General features: G+C 42.0%; 1 protein-coding gene across 1 annotated transcript in view; it reads left to right on the top strand.

Annotated features, from left to right (window-relative positions):
* Positions 1 to 11,916, top strand: part of pcp4b (Purkinje cell protein 4b) — a 37,092-nt gene extending 25,176 nt beyond the window's left edge. Inside the window, exons 2-3 of the mRNA XM_071917869.2 lie at positions 255 to 306; positions 11,713 to 11,916. Of these exons, the coding sequence (XP_071773970.1) occupies positions 255 to 306; positions 11,713 to 11,843 (183 nt within the window). The 3' untranslated portion in view covers positions 11,844 to 11,916. The remainder of the gene's footprint in view (positions 1 to 254; positions 307 to 11,712) is intronic.
* Positions 11,917 to 20,413: the final 8,497 nt, after the last annotated feature.

Below are 20,413 nucleotides of genomic sequence, written 5' to 3' on the forward strand. Positions count from 1 at the left end.
CACACAGCAGATTAGGTGGCAAGTCAGCCCTCAGTAGTTGTCAGAGCAATCATAAGGACACAACTTAATTAGTAAAGGGTGCAGAGCGGCGGCGCGTATTGTGGGCTCGTTTGAGTGTGACAACGACACGATCATGGGGAAATGTCCGCATCATCTTTTTGGAGTCAGAGGGATTTCGGTTTGAAGAGTAGCTGTGAAAAAGCCCTGTCACCTAATTCTTTGTTTCTATTGTTTTTTTCTTTTTTGTATTGCAGAGACAAGGATCCGGAGCAGCTGCTGGCAACAACAAGACATCTGGAGGACAAGGTAATTAAAAAGACTGGAGAAACTTTCAAAATCAGTGAATCATGTGGAATATATTACAACATTTCCTTTCAAGACACTCACCTTTCCTGTGTTTATTTGCTTTGGCAATTTTATGCTTGATACACTCATTGCATTTATAATAGCGTAGCTGAGAAATGCTGAGAAGTGTTCATTTATCACCAAAAATTCAAAGTCCTTGCTCCCTGAGCGACTGTATAGCATTCCCTACAGATCCTCCATCGCTCTGGCGCCTCTGCCAGCAAGGCTTATACAACTGGCTTCCTCAGTCTCCTAAAACATGCGCCCCGTGGGATCAAGTGCCCAACGACACGACACCGTTCTGCATTATAGGCCCTAAATGAAGCCAGAGCTGGGTAAGCATTTAAGCAACGGGACTTTTGCACCATTCTTCAGAATACAGCCAACAGCTGGCCAAGGCAAAGCAGTTACCTTAATGGAGAGAGAGAGAGAGAGAGAGACATAAAGAACTAGAGAGAGAGAGAGGGGATAAATGGACCAGAACTTACACGCTGCCCTACGTATCTTAGATGAGCTTTAAAAGGCTCACTTCCTGCCCCTCTCTCCCTGTACATGTCACACGATTGACGGTAACAGGGGTTGAAGGACAGCTGCCTTCAGAGCTCGCTCACACACACACACACACACACACACACACACACACGACAGCGGCTGACCGTAGGGCTTTCCGTCAAATCCCATCAGGGTCTGACGAGAGTTCAAAGTGTCATCGCAGACGTGACATGGAGAAGATTTCACAACGGGAAGTTCAATTAGTTCATTTGTCATTTAGATCAGTTTTCTGCATCTCTGCCATATGTCGTCCCCTCCAGGCCCGACTGTGTGAGCACACGAGCTCACGCCAGAGCCGTGTCATTAGCTGTGAACATGCGCACAGTCGACATCAGGGAGCAATGGCTGGCTGATCCAAAGGGATCGTCCAGCAAATTCACCCCTTAATAGAGTTCAGTTAAACTACAGTGTGTTTCCCAAAGTATATATTGCTTTACAGTGTTGCCATAAATCACTTAGAAAGAGGATCGCTTCGATACCATTCAACTTTAATGCCCTGACTCAACTGGTTAGAAGAATATAGACACTGGGAAACATAAGAGAGATGACCATCAGCAATCTGTAAACCCAAGTCTCTGATGAATGCCTCCCTGAGCAGAGAAGATAGATAGTCTGTATCAATTCAGTCCCGGGGGAAATAAGGACTTTGTAGGGGGAAGAAAAAAAGAATAACTCCCTGCATTAAGTGCATTGCATTACACATCATATTTATTGCTGAGCTTTCTGTCATTAGACATATCACAGTGAAACAAATATCTTCCTTGCACCCCCGCCCCCCGCCCTCCACCTCCCCCTCTTCCAAATCCGGGCGGTGATTTGGTGTGCGTCCTTCGATCACATCCTAGCTTAGGAGATAACAACTTCCTGACAGGGCATTAGTTCCCTATTTGGGATAGAGTCATAGAGAACAAGCTGTCCCGATTTTATGAGATAATCGTGCAATGGTCCTTATTCAAATAGCTGTATGGATGATGGCTTTATGAAAAGAGGTAAGCCGATCAATAGAGTCGAGCCAGAATGAAATGGAGTCCTCCAGCAACCCTGAAGTAATTTTCTGGAGAAATGGGTGTATTAGAAACTCACTTAACATCAAATGCCTGATCTCACCAGTTAAACAAACAGGCAATGTAAAAAATATAGCTGCTGCTGTTGAAAAACCATCTAATTGTGATTTAAATTTTCCTTTGTTTACATGGTCATTAACTGTATGTGTTACATGCATTTTAGGACCTCTGGGCCCTTGAAACAAGTGACAATTTTAAAAGTTACATGCATGACAATGAGAAAATATGCATTCTTATCTTTATTTCTGAAAAACGTAGTTTTTGCAGATGTTGCTATATTCTTTCAGTTGTGCACAACTGTGAATTTTATTTCATTTTACAACAGCAAATTACACTGCATGAGTTGGTTTGAAATGTGTTCTGATACACATAGCCACATAGCCACAGTGCCCAGATCAGCCAGGCTGTATGTGGATAATGTTTTTTTGTAAGTGATCATATCAAGCAGCAGGGGCATGCACAGCCTCTGATAGGGGCAGGGGCGAAAATCTCTAAAAGGGCAGAAATGCCCTCTATGGAAATGCTAGGGGGGTCCTGTGGCATGAATATCTGCTTTTAAAAACTCATTTATACATTTTCAAGCACTCATTCTGTATTAATACTTCTCGATGATGTCACTCGATTTATACAAAATAGCAGTGATTGAAATTTCGTGAGCTTAGAATTATAAAGTTCTATCTGCCTTCAGGATTGTTCTGAGATATTGAGCTTCAAAGTTTTCAGCATCCATTGAGTTAAATGGAGATGGGTCCTTTTGTTTTAGAAATTACAGACTCAAAAATCATTATTTTCAAAAAATAACACCACACATATGTCAACAGGCACTCATAGAATAGGTTCATGTGACTAACTCAGTTTTGACAAAAAGGTCAGATAGAACCTTATTATACCAAGGTCACGATTTCCACATTCATCCACAAGTTGCACTATAAGAGCCAATGCACAGCTCTTTTGAACAGGTGAATTTGTGCTTGGCTTGTCAGCTGTCGGCTGAAAGTGAAGAGGCATTGTGAGAATCACTTTATTGACAGTTCAGCATGCTATTTAAAAAATATGGCCTATATAAACAGGGCCCATATTCACGTAACCATACAGTTAATGGTGGGAAAATGAGACGTGTCAAATAGATCTAGGCCTCGGTGTAAAATTGTGTTTACAGGCCCTAATAGTTTCTCCTTAAAGGATAAGGCTGGTGTTTTTTAATGCATTGCTTATCGTCAACAAATCCTATGAAAATAACAAAATCAGCAATGATTTTGTTGAACCAGCAAATCTCGTCCATGTAGCCGGTGCCCAATGAAGCCATGTCCCAGCAGCCATAGAACTCCATTGTATTAAAAAAACTATTAAAAACACGTCACAGAGCCATGCCGTTGCTCTGGGCAGCATATTTCATCATCACGATGCACCGGGCCAGCCGACGGAACTACTTTCCTGAGATCGCAAACGTGTTTACAGCCGGCTGTAAACACGTTTGTGATCTCAGGAAAGTAGTTCCGTAGCACTGAAAATAGTCCCCGGCGTAATGAAGAATTTGTTCCCATTTGAATTTGATTTGGTAATAACTACAACAGCCTGACTTTTCATGGTAACAGTTAGCGATTTTTAAAATTGAAACTATGTCTTTGTGAGCTGTATTTCAAGGTTTTTATCTTACAATTGGAGCCAATGAATTCCGGGTTGACGGCTAAAAACGATACGTGGGAAGTCGGAAAGTAACGGGAGTAGAGCAAACGCATTGTTGATTTTGTTATTTTCATAGGATTTGTTGATGGTAAGCAATGCAATAAAAAACACCGGCCTTATCCTTTAATGCAGTTTGGCATCTCTCACAATTTTAGCAGTCTTTTCATCTGAAGGAGCTCGACATTTTTTCTGCTCACATTGCAGAAGGAGCTGTTTTATGATTTTATCGAGAGGATGAAAACATTCATGTGGCCTTAAAAGCTCGCTGCTGACCAATGTAAGCTCTTGAAGAGAGGTAAGGAATGTGCTACTGTGTATGCCAACATGACTCTGCGCATACATACATTCCTGAGAGTGCAAATGCGTTGTCTGTGCTGCCCTTGTAAGCACAGACATTATTGACTATCATCCTACAAAGTTACAGCTAGTCCGTTGCTTTGTACGCCGGGGTTGAATAGCCTGCATATAGTGGAAATACTGTGGTATAAACGCCCTTCAGACTGGTTATATTCCTCTTTTAGCTTATAGCTCCTCAGGGGTTCCGTGTTAGTGATGCCCCTTTAGAAACTCTATCTCAGTCTCTCAATCTGAAGAGGGCACCTAGGACAGAAAACGCAGGGGCAGCCCCCACCACCCACCCTCGCCTTCCCTGTGCATTTAAGAGATACGGAAATGCAATAAAGGATGTGGTAAAGTTATAATTTCATGAAAGAATAAAAGCCACCTCCAGTAATCTCATCATCCCATTTCATTTTCTAATCTTCTGAGTAAACAGTCCGTGTCAATTAACGACAAATGATTGTCTTAACCAATTGCAATTCCGGTCTAATTGAGGTTCAGGTGTGCAGAAGGGGAATCAGGGCTTATCCTTTGCCTTGTAAACCAATAACCTGCTTGCACGGCATGTTGATGTAATTGGATGAGGCTTTAAACTCAGCTCAGGCGGCCAGCGATCCTGTTTGAAAAAGGGAAAAGAAAAGAAGAAATGGCCCTTTTAAACACAGTCACCATTCAGCCACATTATTCACCAACAGCAATTAATGGAATCCAAATTACCTCTAGCGCTTGGCCGAGGTGAAAGAAACACCACGTTGCAAGAGACCAATTTTTCACTGCCTTTAGCATTCAGGTCTACCTTTCCATTCACTTAATTACAAGAGAAAGTGAGGGAGAACACACAGGCTCGAATAGACACACACACACACACACACACACACACACATACCCACACACACACACACGCATCCGCATCGCAGAGGACTTGAAATGCTTTGTTGTCTGACCTTGACAATTAATTTGATGCTTGGAAAAACTGCTTTCCCAGCGTGTCTGCAGACTTTCACTCAATATAGTGAGACAGTGGGAAAGAATGAGAGAGAGAGAAGAGAGAGAGAGAGAGGTAGAGTGAGACAGAGAGTGAGACAGAGAGAGGAGGAGAGCTCTTGGAGTGGGCGACGAGGGAGTAAGGCTGCTATTGACTCACGCCCACTCTGCATACCCCTGCCGCACAGCGGTACACAGTCTTTAGAGGCAACCTCTCACAGGCTCAAGGACGTCCACAGAGAGAAATGTATTCACGCTCTCTGGAACCACGGCTCGTTTTGAGCTGGGTGGGTACAGTTTCTGAAGAACATCACTGATGGAGCGAAGGCTGTTTACCTGATAACCGCCCCCCCCCCCCCCCCCCCCGCCCATCACCTGGCTAAATTGGCAGGAAACGGGAGAGTGCAAAGATTATTATGAAGATTACTGCAGGAGATTGAATATTTATCGAGTGGATATAATTGAATCAAACAGCTGCAGAAATAGGAGGTATTTTGCAATTTGCTGCATCATGCACCCGCTGTGCCTTGAGAGACACAATACAAACCATATTGTACTATAGAGTCATTTAGTCAGGGGATGCTGCTGTCAGAAAAGTCTTGTTCTTAGGGAAGTTTGGTTTTAATCTCTTTTTTTTGTAGTTTGTTCCTGTTGTGTGGATAGTGAAATCTTGCTCTGTAAGCAGTCCTCAGAAAGAGCAGTTTTGAAAGTACAGTTATTAGGTTGAAGTTATGGCTGGATTCATGTTTGCTGCCACGTTAACCTTTATCTTTGCTGGCAGGCTTTCTTGACATCACATACATGACACCAGCAAACCCCCAAGGACAGAAAGAAATTAAGAATGAAAGAAAGAAAGATCTTACTCCATGTTTTGCAATCCCTTTAAAGGCCCAGTCCTTTGCCCCTAAGAAGCCCTTAGTCGTCTTCTGTGACATTGGTCAACATGGTTAGATCCCAGCTGCTGTGTATTTGGGCCATATGGTCCATATGTTCACTGGCCTCGAGTCCAACCACAACACAGGCTGTCCCCATCATTGCAACAGCTGGGGCAGCGCCGGCTTAGTACAGCTTTCTTACATCATACAAACAAACAAATATTAAAGAATATGATCCTTTGATAATGATGTTACGGATCTGATATGTGTACTATATCTGCTGATTCATGCGGCGCAGCGCAGACTGAAAACCGCTCCACTCATCTATCTAAATGAATAGCACTGAAAGAATGTGGAAACTGCCACGCAGCACAGTGCGCTCTCTTGATTTCAAAGAAGCACAGGTGTAATTTCAAATTGGCTCACCTTAGAGATCAAAGTCATCTTATTGTTATAATTAGCTTGCGACAAGCTCTCAAAGTGAGGCAGGATGACCCATTTTGTACATACTTTTTAATTAGCTTTACTGTACTCAATTAGAGCTATAATGATTTCATCTTATGGGCCTCATGCAGGAAGCGATATACGAACAAATTTTCTCTTATTTTTGTTCGTATCCACGATTTGTTCTTATTTAGTTAGTACCCATTGATTTCTGGGATTCCCCAATGTTTTCTTATTTTTGCTCTTCTCTTAGGTAAGAGAAAATTTTACGAGTGGTCGAGAGCACTCTTACCAAGATAAGAAAAAAACATCTCGTTTTCACAGTCCACAAATTATTTGTCCAACGCAAGGAAACATAAGTTTTAAATTTGAGGAACATAAAAAAATGCATGAATATCATATAATCAAATTTAGATTATTATATGTTTTAGAGTAATTATAATGATTGGATTATTAAATTCGTGGGCTAAGGAAATACTATTGGTCCATTGATCCCAATTAAGACTATAAAAACCCTTGGATGATATTGCGTGCGTTCAGCTTCTGAATGGCTTACATACTGTTCTTAGATGCTTTGGCCATCCAGGCCTTACGCAGAGAACGCGTTTTTAGAGATCGCACAGATCTATTTGATTATATGTATACATATAAGCCATATTTCCTCCCCAAAGCAAAATAAAAGTCGACACGCATTGAAAAACCCAGCACACAGTACCAGTCGATACAGAGTCAATGCTTCCTGTATATTTCTGTCTATTGATCCCAGTGGTTTCTCTCACGCTTCAGTTCCCCTCAGGTGTTTCAGGAACATTAAGAGGTCATTGATATTTACCTGACCTTCACACAACCGCAGACACACAAGCAAGCACACAGGCAGGCACACTGCAGTATGCACACACACACGCACGTACACTCACATGCTACGTACATGCCATACACACACATTCACAAATGAGTTTGCACACACACAAACACACATACACCTTCTGAATACGTACTGTCGGTGCGAGATGTAAGCCTGAGTCCTGATGTAATCCTTTGGCTTTTATGGTGGATATCTTATACTTAGCATGTCATGCCCTTTATCTCCTGCCAAAGTTTTTGTATCTGAAATTAGGCTGAGAGTTGCTTTTTTTGCCTGGTACCACAGTTGCAGAAATGTAATACATGAAAAATCCTCCAAGAGAGTGTCCCTCCCTACTTTTTGTGGAAATTGAAGCACTCATGGATTCCACTCCCTTTGTGTTCGGAAAAGATTTTCCCTACCTTGACATTGGGCACCCATTCATCTAATGCATTAAACTCAGGGTCAGTCCGTGATGCACAGGATACATGTTTTGTCCTTTTTGTGTGGCTACTCATCTGTGGAGAACCAACCGCAACAATAATAATTCTCTTGTCATGAGGGAAACGCAGGCCATGACTTCCTTGCCAAGATCCACTTCCCTAAATTGTTTACTTTCATTTTCATATACTTGCTTAAGATGCCTGCGGTTTTGAATTATGTGTTTACGTGTGTGCTTTCCTCAGCCTATGTGGGGCCTGACCAATCACAGTAGGAAACTTCAGTAGCCTATAAGTATTAATCTACAAGCATGTTACAGGCCAGCGGTGCTGTTAGCTTTCTAACCCACAGACTGCAATTATGTTTGGAGTGCTGGGTGCCTGAAAGAAAAAAAAAAAGAAAAAATCAGGCAATGGGTTTCTCAAAACGCCCTTAGCATGGGGTAATTTGAAGCAAGGTTGGCGTCTTACTTGTAAATCGAAAACATACAGTACGTGTAATGCATCCCAATTTCTACTATATATTTTAAAGCAATATTTAACTGTTTTTAGAGCGCTTTCACTTTTTCGCATATAAACCTCCACAGGAGTTAAGGAGCTGTCAATCTCCAACATGAGGGTTTCATCGTCACCACCGGCATTCAGGCTTTATTTCCCCCAGCTATCAATATCAATAATATTGCAAACAGCTAAAATTGTTTCTCGAAAAGAATGAGACAGGAATAAACAACAGGAATAAATAATATTGCCATGATCTACTTTTGCTTGCTTGTAGATGGGCTAGAAGCAATGTTTTTAGACAAGGTTTTTAAAATGAAAGTAGGAAAGCGATGCTGACTATGGGTCCACAAAGCAATTTTGGTGGTTGACCGTACTTGAGCTCCCATAGAGGTACAGTGTCTCTTGTTAAAATTTCTCAAATATGCAACACAATCATCCATCAATCATCTACACTGACTGTATGAAACATTAGCATCACCTTCTTAGTATTGAGACACATCCCGCTTTGCACAATCTATGTGTCTCTTTTCTCAAGGTCTTAAAGTCCTTCTTCAACCTGTCTCCTCCCCTTCTCCTACAAATCCCTTTCATGACTGAACTGGATTTCAGAGGTGAAATCAATAAGGGGTCCTAGCTTCCACAGGGATTCAGAGCAGGTCTTCCTAACATTTTGAAAGACGGCCAACCAAGGATGGTCTCATCATGGCTTTTATGAACCCATTCCACTGCTGTCAGAAGAGACTACAGTTACTGGAAATGTCACCATGCGGGAAAGTCACAGCTGAAGAAAGTAAATCCATTGAGCCCCGGACAAGATGGCATGTAGCGTTCACTTCCAGCGGTTACCACACGCCACGGCCATAAATATATACATATTTCTCCCCCCTGCTGAAAGCTCAGTAAAGATTATCCAGAATGGCGCTCTGACAGCAGACATTACGCTCCCATTAGGTGAAGACGGGCATTGAGAAAGCGCTGCCAGAGGTAATAGGTTTTATAATCCGTTGTGTCTGTCGAGGAAGAGATGAATCCTCAAGCTGTCCTCACGGGAAGTGTGATCCATCATTGTCATGCTCGGCCACTGTCTCCCATCTTGTAAAACTTGATGAAAACCCACCTGTGTCTGCAGCCCGCAAAGTCTTTGTTAAAGAGATACTGGCATGGTTCTTTTACACTAATACATCTGACGCATCAAACTTAGGTTCTAATATTTCACCTTTGTGTGTCCAGCAATTATTTAGTTTGTGGTGGTCTCATAAACATTAGCATGTACATCATTGAAAAGTAAATACTGCTGACAATCTCACTGATGCAAAGTCCCAAAGTGTAATGCTGCCTTCAAGTGCTCACCGTAAGATCCTACTTCAGAGTTTGGAAGTGTGTGCTTATCCAATGCGTATGCTTGTGATGAAGGGCTATTTAAATAAACTTGCCTTGACTTGTTGCACGACTTGTCAAATATAAACAAACTGGAGCCAAGGAGCCAATGTTGACACGGCCTCCATGCTCTTTGGCATTTTTCCCTCAAGACACGCCCATTTCATTAACTCAGGTGTCATAGAAAACTTTTCCAGTTGTATTTACCACTTGGGCCATTCATGTGCTCTCTCCTCATAATTAGAATATTCCTTCCAGCACCTGAAAGCCGCATTGTTCAAATCCCGGATCAAATCCTGCCAATGCCTCTACTCTGCATATGTACCATTCATGGTTCCTGAATACAGAGAGAAATAGCAAGGGGGACTGACAACCAATCCCTCCTCAAAAAAACAAACTTTGTCAACGGCCTCTTTGTCCTTCTCGAGTACGAAGATTATGAACATGTCTGGCGTTGACACGGTGGAGGGCACAGCTCGATAGCTAATGCTGCCGGGATGAAAACAGCAGGCATTAGAGCATTGGAAAATTCAATATCAATTAATGCAGGACTCGGAGCGAGGCTTGACACAGCAGTTAGCGTTTCCTCCTTGAACAGCGAGAGAGAGGCACTCAAGCTCAGCCCCAAGGGACCCGGGGGATTAGCTGCACAGTCAATACATGAGTTGCCTTTTCTGCTTTTGCCACTCCTCTCTCTCTCTCTCTCGCTCTCTCTCTCTCTCTCTCTCTCTCTCTCTCTCTCTCTCTCTCTCTCTCTCTCTCTCTCTCTCTCTCTCTTCTCTCTCTCTCTCTCTCCCCTCTGTTGATCAAAATCAAACAGATCAATCTAAGGCAGGAGTGTTGTAAGGTACAACTCTAAGAAATGGAATAGTCCCCATTCTGTGCTTTGTAGAGAAACCATTGGCTAAAAAAAGAAATTAAAAATAGCAACTTGATGATTGGGTTTCACCTCATTTTTACAATCACCACTGTATTCCATCAACAGCCAATGTACTGCTAAATGGGGAGTGCTATTGAGATTAATCATACATTACCTGCGGTACGCAAACGGTATAATTATGCAATTAAGCCAATTTTTCTTTTATAATATTACTAATGTGCCCTCTCATTATAGTCGTCTGTGCATCCTACAATCCAGCAATTAGTTGACCATCTATATTTTGCTCTTGAATAACATGCTTTTCTAATCCCCCACATCTCAAAAACATTATAAATGTAATGTTTCTCAAATGGGGGTGCCACACTGCAATTATGGGTTTGTTTGTTTTTTGCCCCAACATCAGCAAATTATGTTCAACTTAAGTATACTTAGCCATAGGAAAACTCTCTTGTGTAATCAATGCAATATTCCTCTCTACCTTTACTTTCCAACCCTTTTGGACTTCACCAACCAGAATAAAACACTCTTAATTCTTAATCTTCGGACAATCAGTGGACAATGCCTGCTGAAGCCGGCTCTTATCTGTTTTTTAGTGGGATTACAGTCATGTCCCGTCGGTCGGTGGTGCCTGAGCTCCAGAGAGGATTAGAAACAGGGGATCAATTTATGCTTTGCCCTTTGACCTTGAAAACAACTGCTGGTGTCCCCCTTAAGGGATTGCTCTGCCCCACTATTGTAATAAGTAATGGGGTTTATGAGGGACACTAGTGGACATTTTAATCTTTCAGGCTACATTATATTACTGTTTTACAGTAATATAACTCGGATAAGCATGCATAAAAAACTGGAGGTTTATCATGACATTACTCAGATTACTTGATTTTTTTAAACATTCTAAAATAGATGAGATTTTCTGAGATGAGTATCTACCTGAGCTGAAACTCTGCTATGGCTTTCCCCACAAATAATGTCTGGGTAAAGGGAGTTCATGTTATTTTACATCGTCGTCTGTTGTTAATATTAGATGATGCTTGTCAAAACATATCCCAGTTGTGGTCCCTGTTGCAGAGTGTAGTCACAAAACCTCCCATCTCTCCTCCCTGACTGAAAGTAACACACCATTTGTTAGATGCTTCATATCCAAAGTGACTTTCAGTTCAGTGACTGCATACATTTTTTGTGTGGCCTTTTTTTTGAGTGGCCCCAGTGGGGAACGCACCCCTACCCTTGGAAGTGACAGCACCTCACTCCACCCACTGAGCTACACAGGACAGCACACCTTTATACCCTTCACCTGGCTAGGAAATGTGGATCAGCAAGCATGCGATACTGTGTTTGTGTGCCGCTGTGAGTCTCAACCCTCGTTTCCTGTCCCTTCCAGATGCATCCAAGAAGGACACTCCGGAGGACTTTGACATCGACATGGACGCCCCGGAGACCGAGAAGGCGGCCGTCGCCATCCAGTCCCAGTTCAGGAAGTTCCAGAAGAAGAAGAACGATGATAAATCCTAGTGAGCGCCACGTTGTTCTGCCGTTGCCTGCGGAGACGGAGACGGAGACGGCGGCGGCGGCGATTGCAGAGTGGCGACGGCGTGGCATTTGCATGTAAACAAATTCGTACCTGTTCGAACTCCAGGGGTTGTGGTGGTGGTGGGGTGGGGGGGGAGAGAATGCAAGGCAATAGCCTGTCGATCATATGACATGTCTGTGAATTCCATAACGTATCCTACTATTATTATTATTACTATTATTATTATAATTTGATTGCTGTACCAATAAATGAGAAGAAGAAAAAGAGTTATGAAGAGCTGTTTTCTGTCCTGCCATAATTGGCCCATACATCGTTAAAGTCTAGCCGGTGTTTGTGTTAGGATATGTTTTTGTATTTATCCCAGCCTCATAGCTGTACCTTCCACCATCCATTTCTGTACTTCTCTGGACTTGGTTTCCCAAAAGCACCTAAGCACTATGAACTTTGTCAGTAGATGGAACAAAGGAGATTTTAGAGCGAAGGTTGTTTTTGGGAATCCCAGCCTGGAGCATTCCATTCAGAATCAAATATTTCACCCAGAGGCATTTTTTCTTATCCGCATGGTACTATCAAGCTGTGTAACAATGTACATTGAATAAATAAAGACTCTGTGTGGAACACGTGTACATGTCAATACGCAAATTAGAAAGAGAGAGACAATTACCTCAAGCCATATATCAAAGCCTGAATGTGGCTGCTGTGTTTCCGTTGCCTCCACAGTATGCGTGATATATTGCATTAACACACACTCTGCAGGGGCAGCAGGGGGATTTATATTCCCATGATGAACTATAAATAGAATCCTCTTCAGAGCGAGCTTCGCTGGGCTTGTTCCCTCCTCTGCCTGGTGACCCTCTCCATGTTCAGCCAAGCTAATTGACTGATTGAATCCCGCTGAGCAGCTCTCAGCTTCGGGAACTGAAAAGCATGCATCCAAAACAGCTCCATGAATGTTGTCCTTTCACTTTCAGGTTGAGATTAACAATTTCATCATAGAGTGCTCAATGATTTGGAAGGTTGTTTCTGTCTTCGTTCTCAGTGATTTTATTAAAAAAAAAGATAGTTTGAAGGATCTTGCCAAATGTTACTAGTCTTACCTGCCCAGCTCCACTTCTGCTTCCACTAGACTGAACAAGACTTCAGCTACAAGCAGCTCTCATAAAGAAGCCTTACTGCTGGATTTTAAAGTTGATCAGAGAACGGCACACAGCTTTCATCATGGTACAGCGCCGCAGTATCATTGGTCTCCATGAGGAACATATGAGGGCAAGCCGACACTGGCTAATCTTATAAATATGCCTTACAGCCTGAAGGTGAAGTCCTTGTATATTTCAATGGAATAGCATATGAACATAATACATAGGACACACAGAAACACACACTCACACACAATACATTTCCAGGTTTTCTAGCTTGTATTCCATCTGCATATACTTCTACATAAATCTGCATATCAGCCATCTCAGCTAATTTTCCTACAATGAGGTGAACTCTTGTCTTTACCTGTACCGATACAGACTATATAACATAATTAGTATTGCCAGGGGCTACTGACATGAACAGTTTTTATTAAATGATTTATTAAATGATAGTAGAGATACTAGTGTTTCTGATGATGTCAAATAAATCACACAAATCCTATATTTATAACTGCTTCTTACAATAAATCTAATAAGGAAACATGAATAATAAGGGGTTAGACATCACATCCCAATTTTAATTGTGGTGTAACTGCTATAACAAAGTGGTGTTTCAGGTTTGAATATCACTTGCAATATACTGTACATGCTGTCACTCAAATGAATTAGATCGAGCCATTAAAGAACAAACCATTGATTGACATTGATTTAAGATATAGGAAAGGTTGTTTTACATTTTAATCTACTTTACTGGAAACTGAAGGGTAAGCACAGCAAGAGTTGAAACTGTTAAAAGGTTAAGAAGATGTTGCGCTGATTCTCTTAGCCCTCAGTATCATGGCACTGTATGAGCTCGCTCAACTGTATTATATCAAGGTCAGGGATGACCTTTGCCCCCCAGGCAATTGATCCTTACAGCAGATCAACTAGATAGCCTTGTAAGCCTGGGAGGATTAAACAGCCAAGATGAGTGGACCCACTTCCTTGATATCTACAGCCAGATGGTGTATTGTGGTGAACGAAAAGATAAAGAGAAATCATGTTTCTTTTTAAAAATATATATTTTTTTAAGACCTTTTAGTATTCAGAATATTTTTATGAAGTCTCTACATTTCCAAAAAATCAGTCGAATGCAATGCCTGAATGAAATCATCGTGCAGTGCTTTTTATTTTAAGTATATCTCCTATTCCTGCTGAAAAGGTGAAAAATCTCCCATGAATAACAACCGAGTACAAAGCAGGTTTGATGCCGTAGCTCAGGGGGTTCTGATTTTGGAAGACCTCCCTAAAAAGTAACAGCGCAGTGGCCTTTAGATCTGCTGTGAAGGTCACTGTCACGTGGAAATAAAACATTCACTCCAGTTCCTGTGTTTTTTTTTTTACATGACTACCAATCGGGGCCCTGCCAAGTGAACCACAGGCCCACAGAGAATAATACTCCTCCTGAGGCTCTCCTATGCTCTTTCTATGTGTGTGTGTGTGTGTGTGTGTCCCACTAGAACGAGAAACATACTATTAATGGAGAGAGATTTTTTGCATAAATATAAGCCTGTAACAACTCGTGCTTTCCTTTCCTTTCCTTTCCTTTCCTTTCCTTTCCTCTCCTCTCCTCTCCTCTCCTCTCCTCTCCTCTCCTCTCCTCTCCTCTCCTCTCTCTCTGTGTAGCAGTATGACTTGCAGTTCCCAGTTGATGGGGAGAGGCAGAGCAGGAGGCTGACAGTGAACTGTGTCATTGCTTCTGGGTCTCCGCTGCGTCCCTGGAGAGGCTCTGGAAGGCGCACTGCTCTCACCTATAAATTGGAGATAGATTGCGGCACCATGGGCCCTGGGCAGAGTTTTACTATCCTGACATTATGTTTGGACTGGGGGCCGATAGTCAGCAGAGGCACCTCTGCTGAGGAGCTTTCCCCATGCTTAAAGTGGCAGAACAGCACTCATTCCGGCAGCTTTAGTAAATATTTGCAGGGATAGACTGTGGGTTGGGATAGGGATAAACTTTGGATTTCCACACTAAGAATAAGACATAAATTCATTGTGTGCCCTGCATTCTGTGTGCTGATAGAAAAGCATTCAATGGAGGGTTCTTGTTAAAGACCCCATGAAACGGCATCTTTACTTCCTGGATTTGATGCATTTCCTGTTGAAACAGGATGTTGGGGTGGGACATAATGCAGTGAGGGATCAGTCAAAAGTCTAAACCAATGGAATATGAGTCAGGGAGAAAAAGGCAATTTTATTTGATGGGTGAGATGTGGAGGGGCGGGATTGTTCAAAAATCTGATGGTTTTATTGGTTAGAAATTTATATTTACACCTACTAGTGAAGTATTACGTAATTTCAATCAGGAAGACTACCTAAATCATTCTTCATTCATTCATGCTTTCTCTTTACCCAATCAGAGTTGGCAAACACTCTTCCCCTTTTTTTCAGAGAACCAATCAGAGTTAGCCGTCACTTCCCTCTCTTTTTCAGAGAGTCAATCATCCAGAGATGTGGACTCGAGTCATTGTGACTTCGACTGGAGTCACTGTTTTGATGACTTGCAACTTGACTTGACAGAAAATAAATGACTTGAGACTCAACTTGGACTTGGAAGTTAAAGACTCGTGACTTGACTTGAGACATGATGACTCGAATGACTTGTTTGTGTTCATTTTATGTTTTCAGTTTAAATATAAAATATAAAATATAAAAAAAATATATATTAAAAAAACGTTGTCAATGTTCACATTACAAGTGTCTGTAGTGTGTAACGTTACCCGGTATGCGAGCGCACACTGGGAATGGCATTGTCATGATTGGATGACTACCCTGTCAGTCAAGCTCCTCGCTACCTAACGTTTTTTTCAACGAGAAGCACTCGTTAGTCGTTACACCCTCCCGCTCTAGACTATTTTGTATTTCTGGTGGTTACACACACACAGTATGATCAGATCTTTATACAGCCTGTAGATCAGATCAGATCATCATCATCATGGCGGCCGTGACTGTGCCAAGAGTCATCACTTTCGGATTCAAAAATTTCACATGTGAAGGAAAAAGGCGAACTGCTGAATGCAAGACCTGCTCATCAAAGAGTTCTGACAGCCAGACTACAACATCAAACTTTGTTCGTCATTTGAAGACTGATTCAGATCGGTAAGTGTCTGTGAGGGCTGATGTTAGGGAATATTTTTTTGATTGAGAAGAAATTAAGAAATAAGTAAGCTTTTATAAAGTTATTTGTTTTTTGTTTGATTACATTTATTTCACTGAATATCAATAATTATAATACAAATTAAATTCATTGTCATACTTTTTGAACAGGTTAGATAAATTGGCCAATAATATCATTATTAGACAGGTACTAATACCTTGTCTTTTCTTTTTATAAAGACCGGATACTGCAGGTAAGACTGCAGTATCTTGGGGGTGGGGGTGGGGGGGGTGGGGTGGGGGTGACTTGACTTGGGACTTGACTTGCCATAAGGACTCGACTTGACTTGACTTGACATAACCTGTGACTTGACTTGCCCAAGAAAAAATGACTTGGGACTTGCTTGAGACTTGGACCAAATGACTTGAGTCACATGTCTGCAATCGTCTAATGACGGGAGTATAAACACGTCACCTACTATGCTATTGTGCTACTCACAGAACTATGCTGTATGCTGCTGTCATTCCAGTCGCTGTGCTTACCTTCGTCCCTCCTCCACCCCATCACCACCAATGTCCAGGCTCCAGAGGAACTCCCCAGGGGGACATCCTAATTCCTACGTCCGTCCCGGATATACTCCTAACTTCACGAATAGGAGGAGTTCCTCCATGGAGCTTACGCTAAAGTTTCTATCATGTTTCATGTCATGAATAAAGTTTTTCATTTGAGCATTCATCCTAGTCTCTTCTGATTGAAGTGCAGCATGAGCTCACCTTTAAAGATACTTTGTTTTCCAGGAAGTAAAAGTAATGGGAGTTCACTTCATGGGGACTTCAATGTGATTCTATCTTGGAATATATCACTCGTGGGTGCGTGAGGAATATCACTCCAGGAGAGAGCAGAGTAAATATTTAATATCCACAAGGGACATTTGCTTTACAGCTAGCAGTCAGTAAAAGCAAACATACGACATAGACGCATTGTAGGGGTGAACTCCATCAAAAATCTTTGTCCTGCTCCACTAATGTTTTCAAGGAAGAAGATACATTGAATATCTATGATGTATTATCATTTCCTTTAGTTATGTCTGAACAGCTACAGAAATCAATTTCACACTATTTGGTTACTGATGATAATTACTCATCCGTGTTCTTATAAGAACTGACATTTTGGTGATTGATTCACACACTGCTGCCCACGTATCCTCACACAAGCTTCTGAACATATTTCCCGGAAAATAAAAGCAAATCGGCCCGGCTTGGTCCTTTTCATGCATATCTGTATATAAGTGTCTCTACAGGTTGTGCAGCATAATGAGGACCTATCATCTCATGCGTTCTCTTTGCGTCTTGTGATTGGTTGGCTGGAGCCCGGGCATTTCCTGTAACTGTATAGATTCACGGTCCCTCCGGATGGCACAGAGGAGATGGATGATTCCACTAGGTTTGATTCATTAAATTTACATTAGTCTTCAGCAGCCTGCCACGCTTACAGTAACATGGGTTGATCTAATCAACAATATGTGTGCCTGAGAGCAGGGTGTGAGGAAATTCACTGTTAAAAATAATACCGTATATGGATGACTGATGCTTCTACTGGAATTAGGAAACACGTTTGCATTTCATCATACAGTAACTATAATAGCTTTCAAAAACAATATGGGTTTACCCACGTAAAGCCTATCAGCCTATCTCTTCTCTCCGTTGGTGATGCATTTTGCCTCTCAAGTTGATTTCTTTGACATTATTAGCAAAATAGAGTTTTTCCATCGATAAATCTCATGCTTTCCCGCCTCATCCCAGGAGACAGGAAATTGAGTGCTGATAGCTTAAATAAAAACTTGCTGCTGAATGCATTTGTTTGCATTTTTCTAACGGCGGAGAACAAAGCCGCATCCTGCTGTCACTCTGAAAGACTGATTAAAACTTCACGTTCGAATCCCCGTGTCAGCATCAGACAGAAACACAGTCAGGCGCCGGAGGAGTCTCGGTCTCGGTTTTAATGTTTTCCCATACAACACACCTCAGTGTTGTTGTCTCAACCTTATTGGTGTTCACAGATCTAAAGTAATTCATACGACAAATCAATGCAATGGAAATTCTATATAGAACATCTTTCAGTTTTAATATTTTTGCATGTGCTACACAACACACGCTCTATGGAGTGTAAGGTATGTGAAGAGTTCTACTCCTGTATCCCTTTGGGGAAAATCATTACCTGAAGTTCCTCTCTCAGTATCTCTAACATATAGAGAGGATCCAGTAGGTAAAATATCAAGTTACTTACTTACTTACTTACTAATTATTAGTAATTATGGTAACGCTTTATTTTACAGCCCGCTAATTACAGTGTAACTAGTTTGTAATTATGGGGTACTAATAAAATAACAATGCTGTAGTCACAGGGTAACAAAACAAGAACTCCGGGAATTAAGGGGTAACAATTTTGTAATTATGAGAGATTTATAAGGTAGTTATGGTGTAAGTGTTTTCGTAATTACTGCATACTTAAAAAATCATTACAGGGTACAATAACGTAATTAGGGGGGACTAAACAAATGTTATTGGTGCTTAAAGGTTCATGCACTGGAAAAAGGCCATTGTAAAGTGCTACCCATGTTTCTATTCACTACATGGGTTGATGCACAGGTTGTTCTGAATTCTACACCTGAAAAGCTGACTTGAAGATGAATAACATTTATTTTTATTTTCCTGATGTATCCCCTCAGATATGGTAATAGTAAGATTAGAGTGAGCTAACTTGTGGCTTACAACGGTGAAAGTGCAATAGGAATTAACAATTAAATAGATGTTTTTTCATGTGTAGTTTATAAACCATGTACGAAGTGGGACATCTCTGTCATCAAAGTTTGCTGGAGCCTGAGCTTCATCTGATGAGTCATAATGCAGCTGGACAGAATGCAGCAGAGTTCAGAGAATTTAGAATGTCAGTGTCATAAAGGGCGATTGTCCTGAACAGACTCAGACTCACAGTTTCATCTCTGATCGGTGTTCACCTGAACACTGAGAAAGAAAACTCACGTTGCATTCATTTGGAGAAACTGTATCTACCTTTTAGAAAGGAAACCATGGAGAGTGATTTCCATCTTGGTAAGCCACATGTATTTTTAATTTTATTATTCAACAGAGAAAGATTAGTACAGAGGATTGGAAGGAAGAGGTAGACAGTCAGGATAGACTAGTTGTTCGTGTTGAAGGATTGCATTTCTTTCAGCATCCATGCAAATGGTCGCTCGACTCAGTGCCCTTAATGACGATCGCCATGAAAACATCAACTGCATGTTTGCAAAAGTCCTGAATAAGGAGCATTACCTTTATGCTGAAGCCTCTAGTTTCTCTGGAGTGACTGCTGAGCTCGACTGTGATCTTTCACCTCAGTCTGCTGTTGGTCTCAGCTCCAAACCTGCTTGTGGATTTGAGAGCCTCAATATATGGGAACCAATAGCCAGCACAGCTTCATCAGCATCCAAACTTCTCTTGGATATGGACAAAGGAGACCTTCCTCCCACAGAGAAAGAGTCTCCTCTCATGACCGAAGACACAGCGTTAGGTAATGCTGGAGCATCCATCCACCCAGCTCAGCATGTTGAGGCTCAGTCCAACCTGCTCCGCCTTGTTGAGGCTCAAATGACTGATGACTTCAAAATCATTGAGAGATTGAGGCTGCTTCAGCACTCCCCCATTGGTTTTGACGATGACTACCACCTGGAGGCAGTTGGAAAGAGATACCTCTATGCTCCCCCATGTGACACATCTGGATTTGTAGCTGACTGCTGCTCACCCTGTGGATCCACTCTGGGCTGCCTGGATGAGTGGGAGCCACTGGTCAAATCCCACTTTGACTTGAAGAAGGAGGGATTTGGTGAGGAGCTCCTCTACCCTTCATCACATCTCTCTAGATTTGTAGTGGACTGCTCCCCACAGCATGGGCCGACTCTGGACCAGCTTGACAAATGGGAACCTGTTGTCAGCAGTACTGATTCTCGCCTGATGCAGTTCCTCTCAGTCCTCCTGGAGGAAGAGGAACTTGGTGAAAAGCACATGAATGCTTCCTCATCAGTGAGTTCTACATTTATGGCTGCCTGTGCTGCACACCATGCCCCTACTCAAGATCATCTTGATGAATGGGAGCCAATCATCGAAGCTGATGCTAAACTGATGCTGTTCCTCCAGGACTTGGAGAAGGAGGACGAACAATGTTCTTTCATCATCAACAGGGAAACGGTCAACTCTTGTGCACAGATTGAGGCCGCTGC

This window comes from Centroberyx gerrardi, chromosome 6 (assembly GCF_048128805.1).
Source record: "Centroberyx gerrardi isolate f3 chromosome 6, fCenGer3.hap1.cur.20231027, whole genome shotgun sequence".
In the NCBI taxonomy this organism is placed as follows: domain Eukaryota; kingdom Metazoa; phylum Chordata; class Actinopteri; order Beryciformes; family Berycidae; genus Centroberyx; species Centroberyx gerrardi.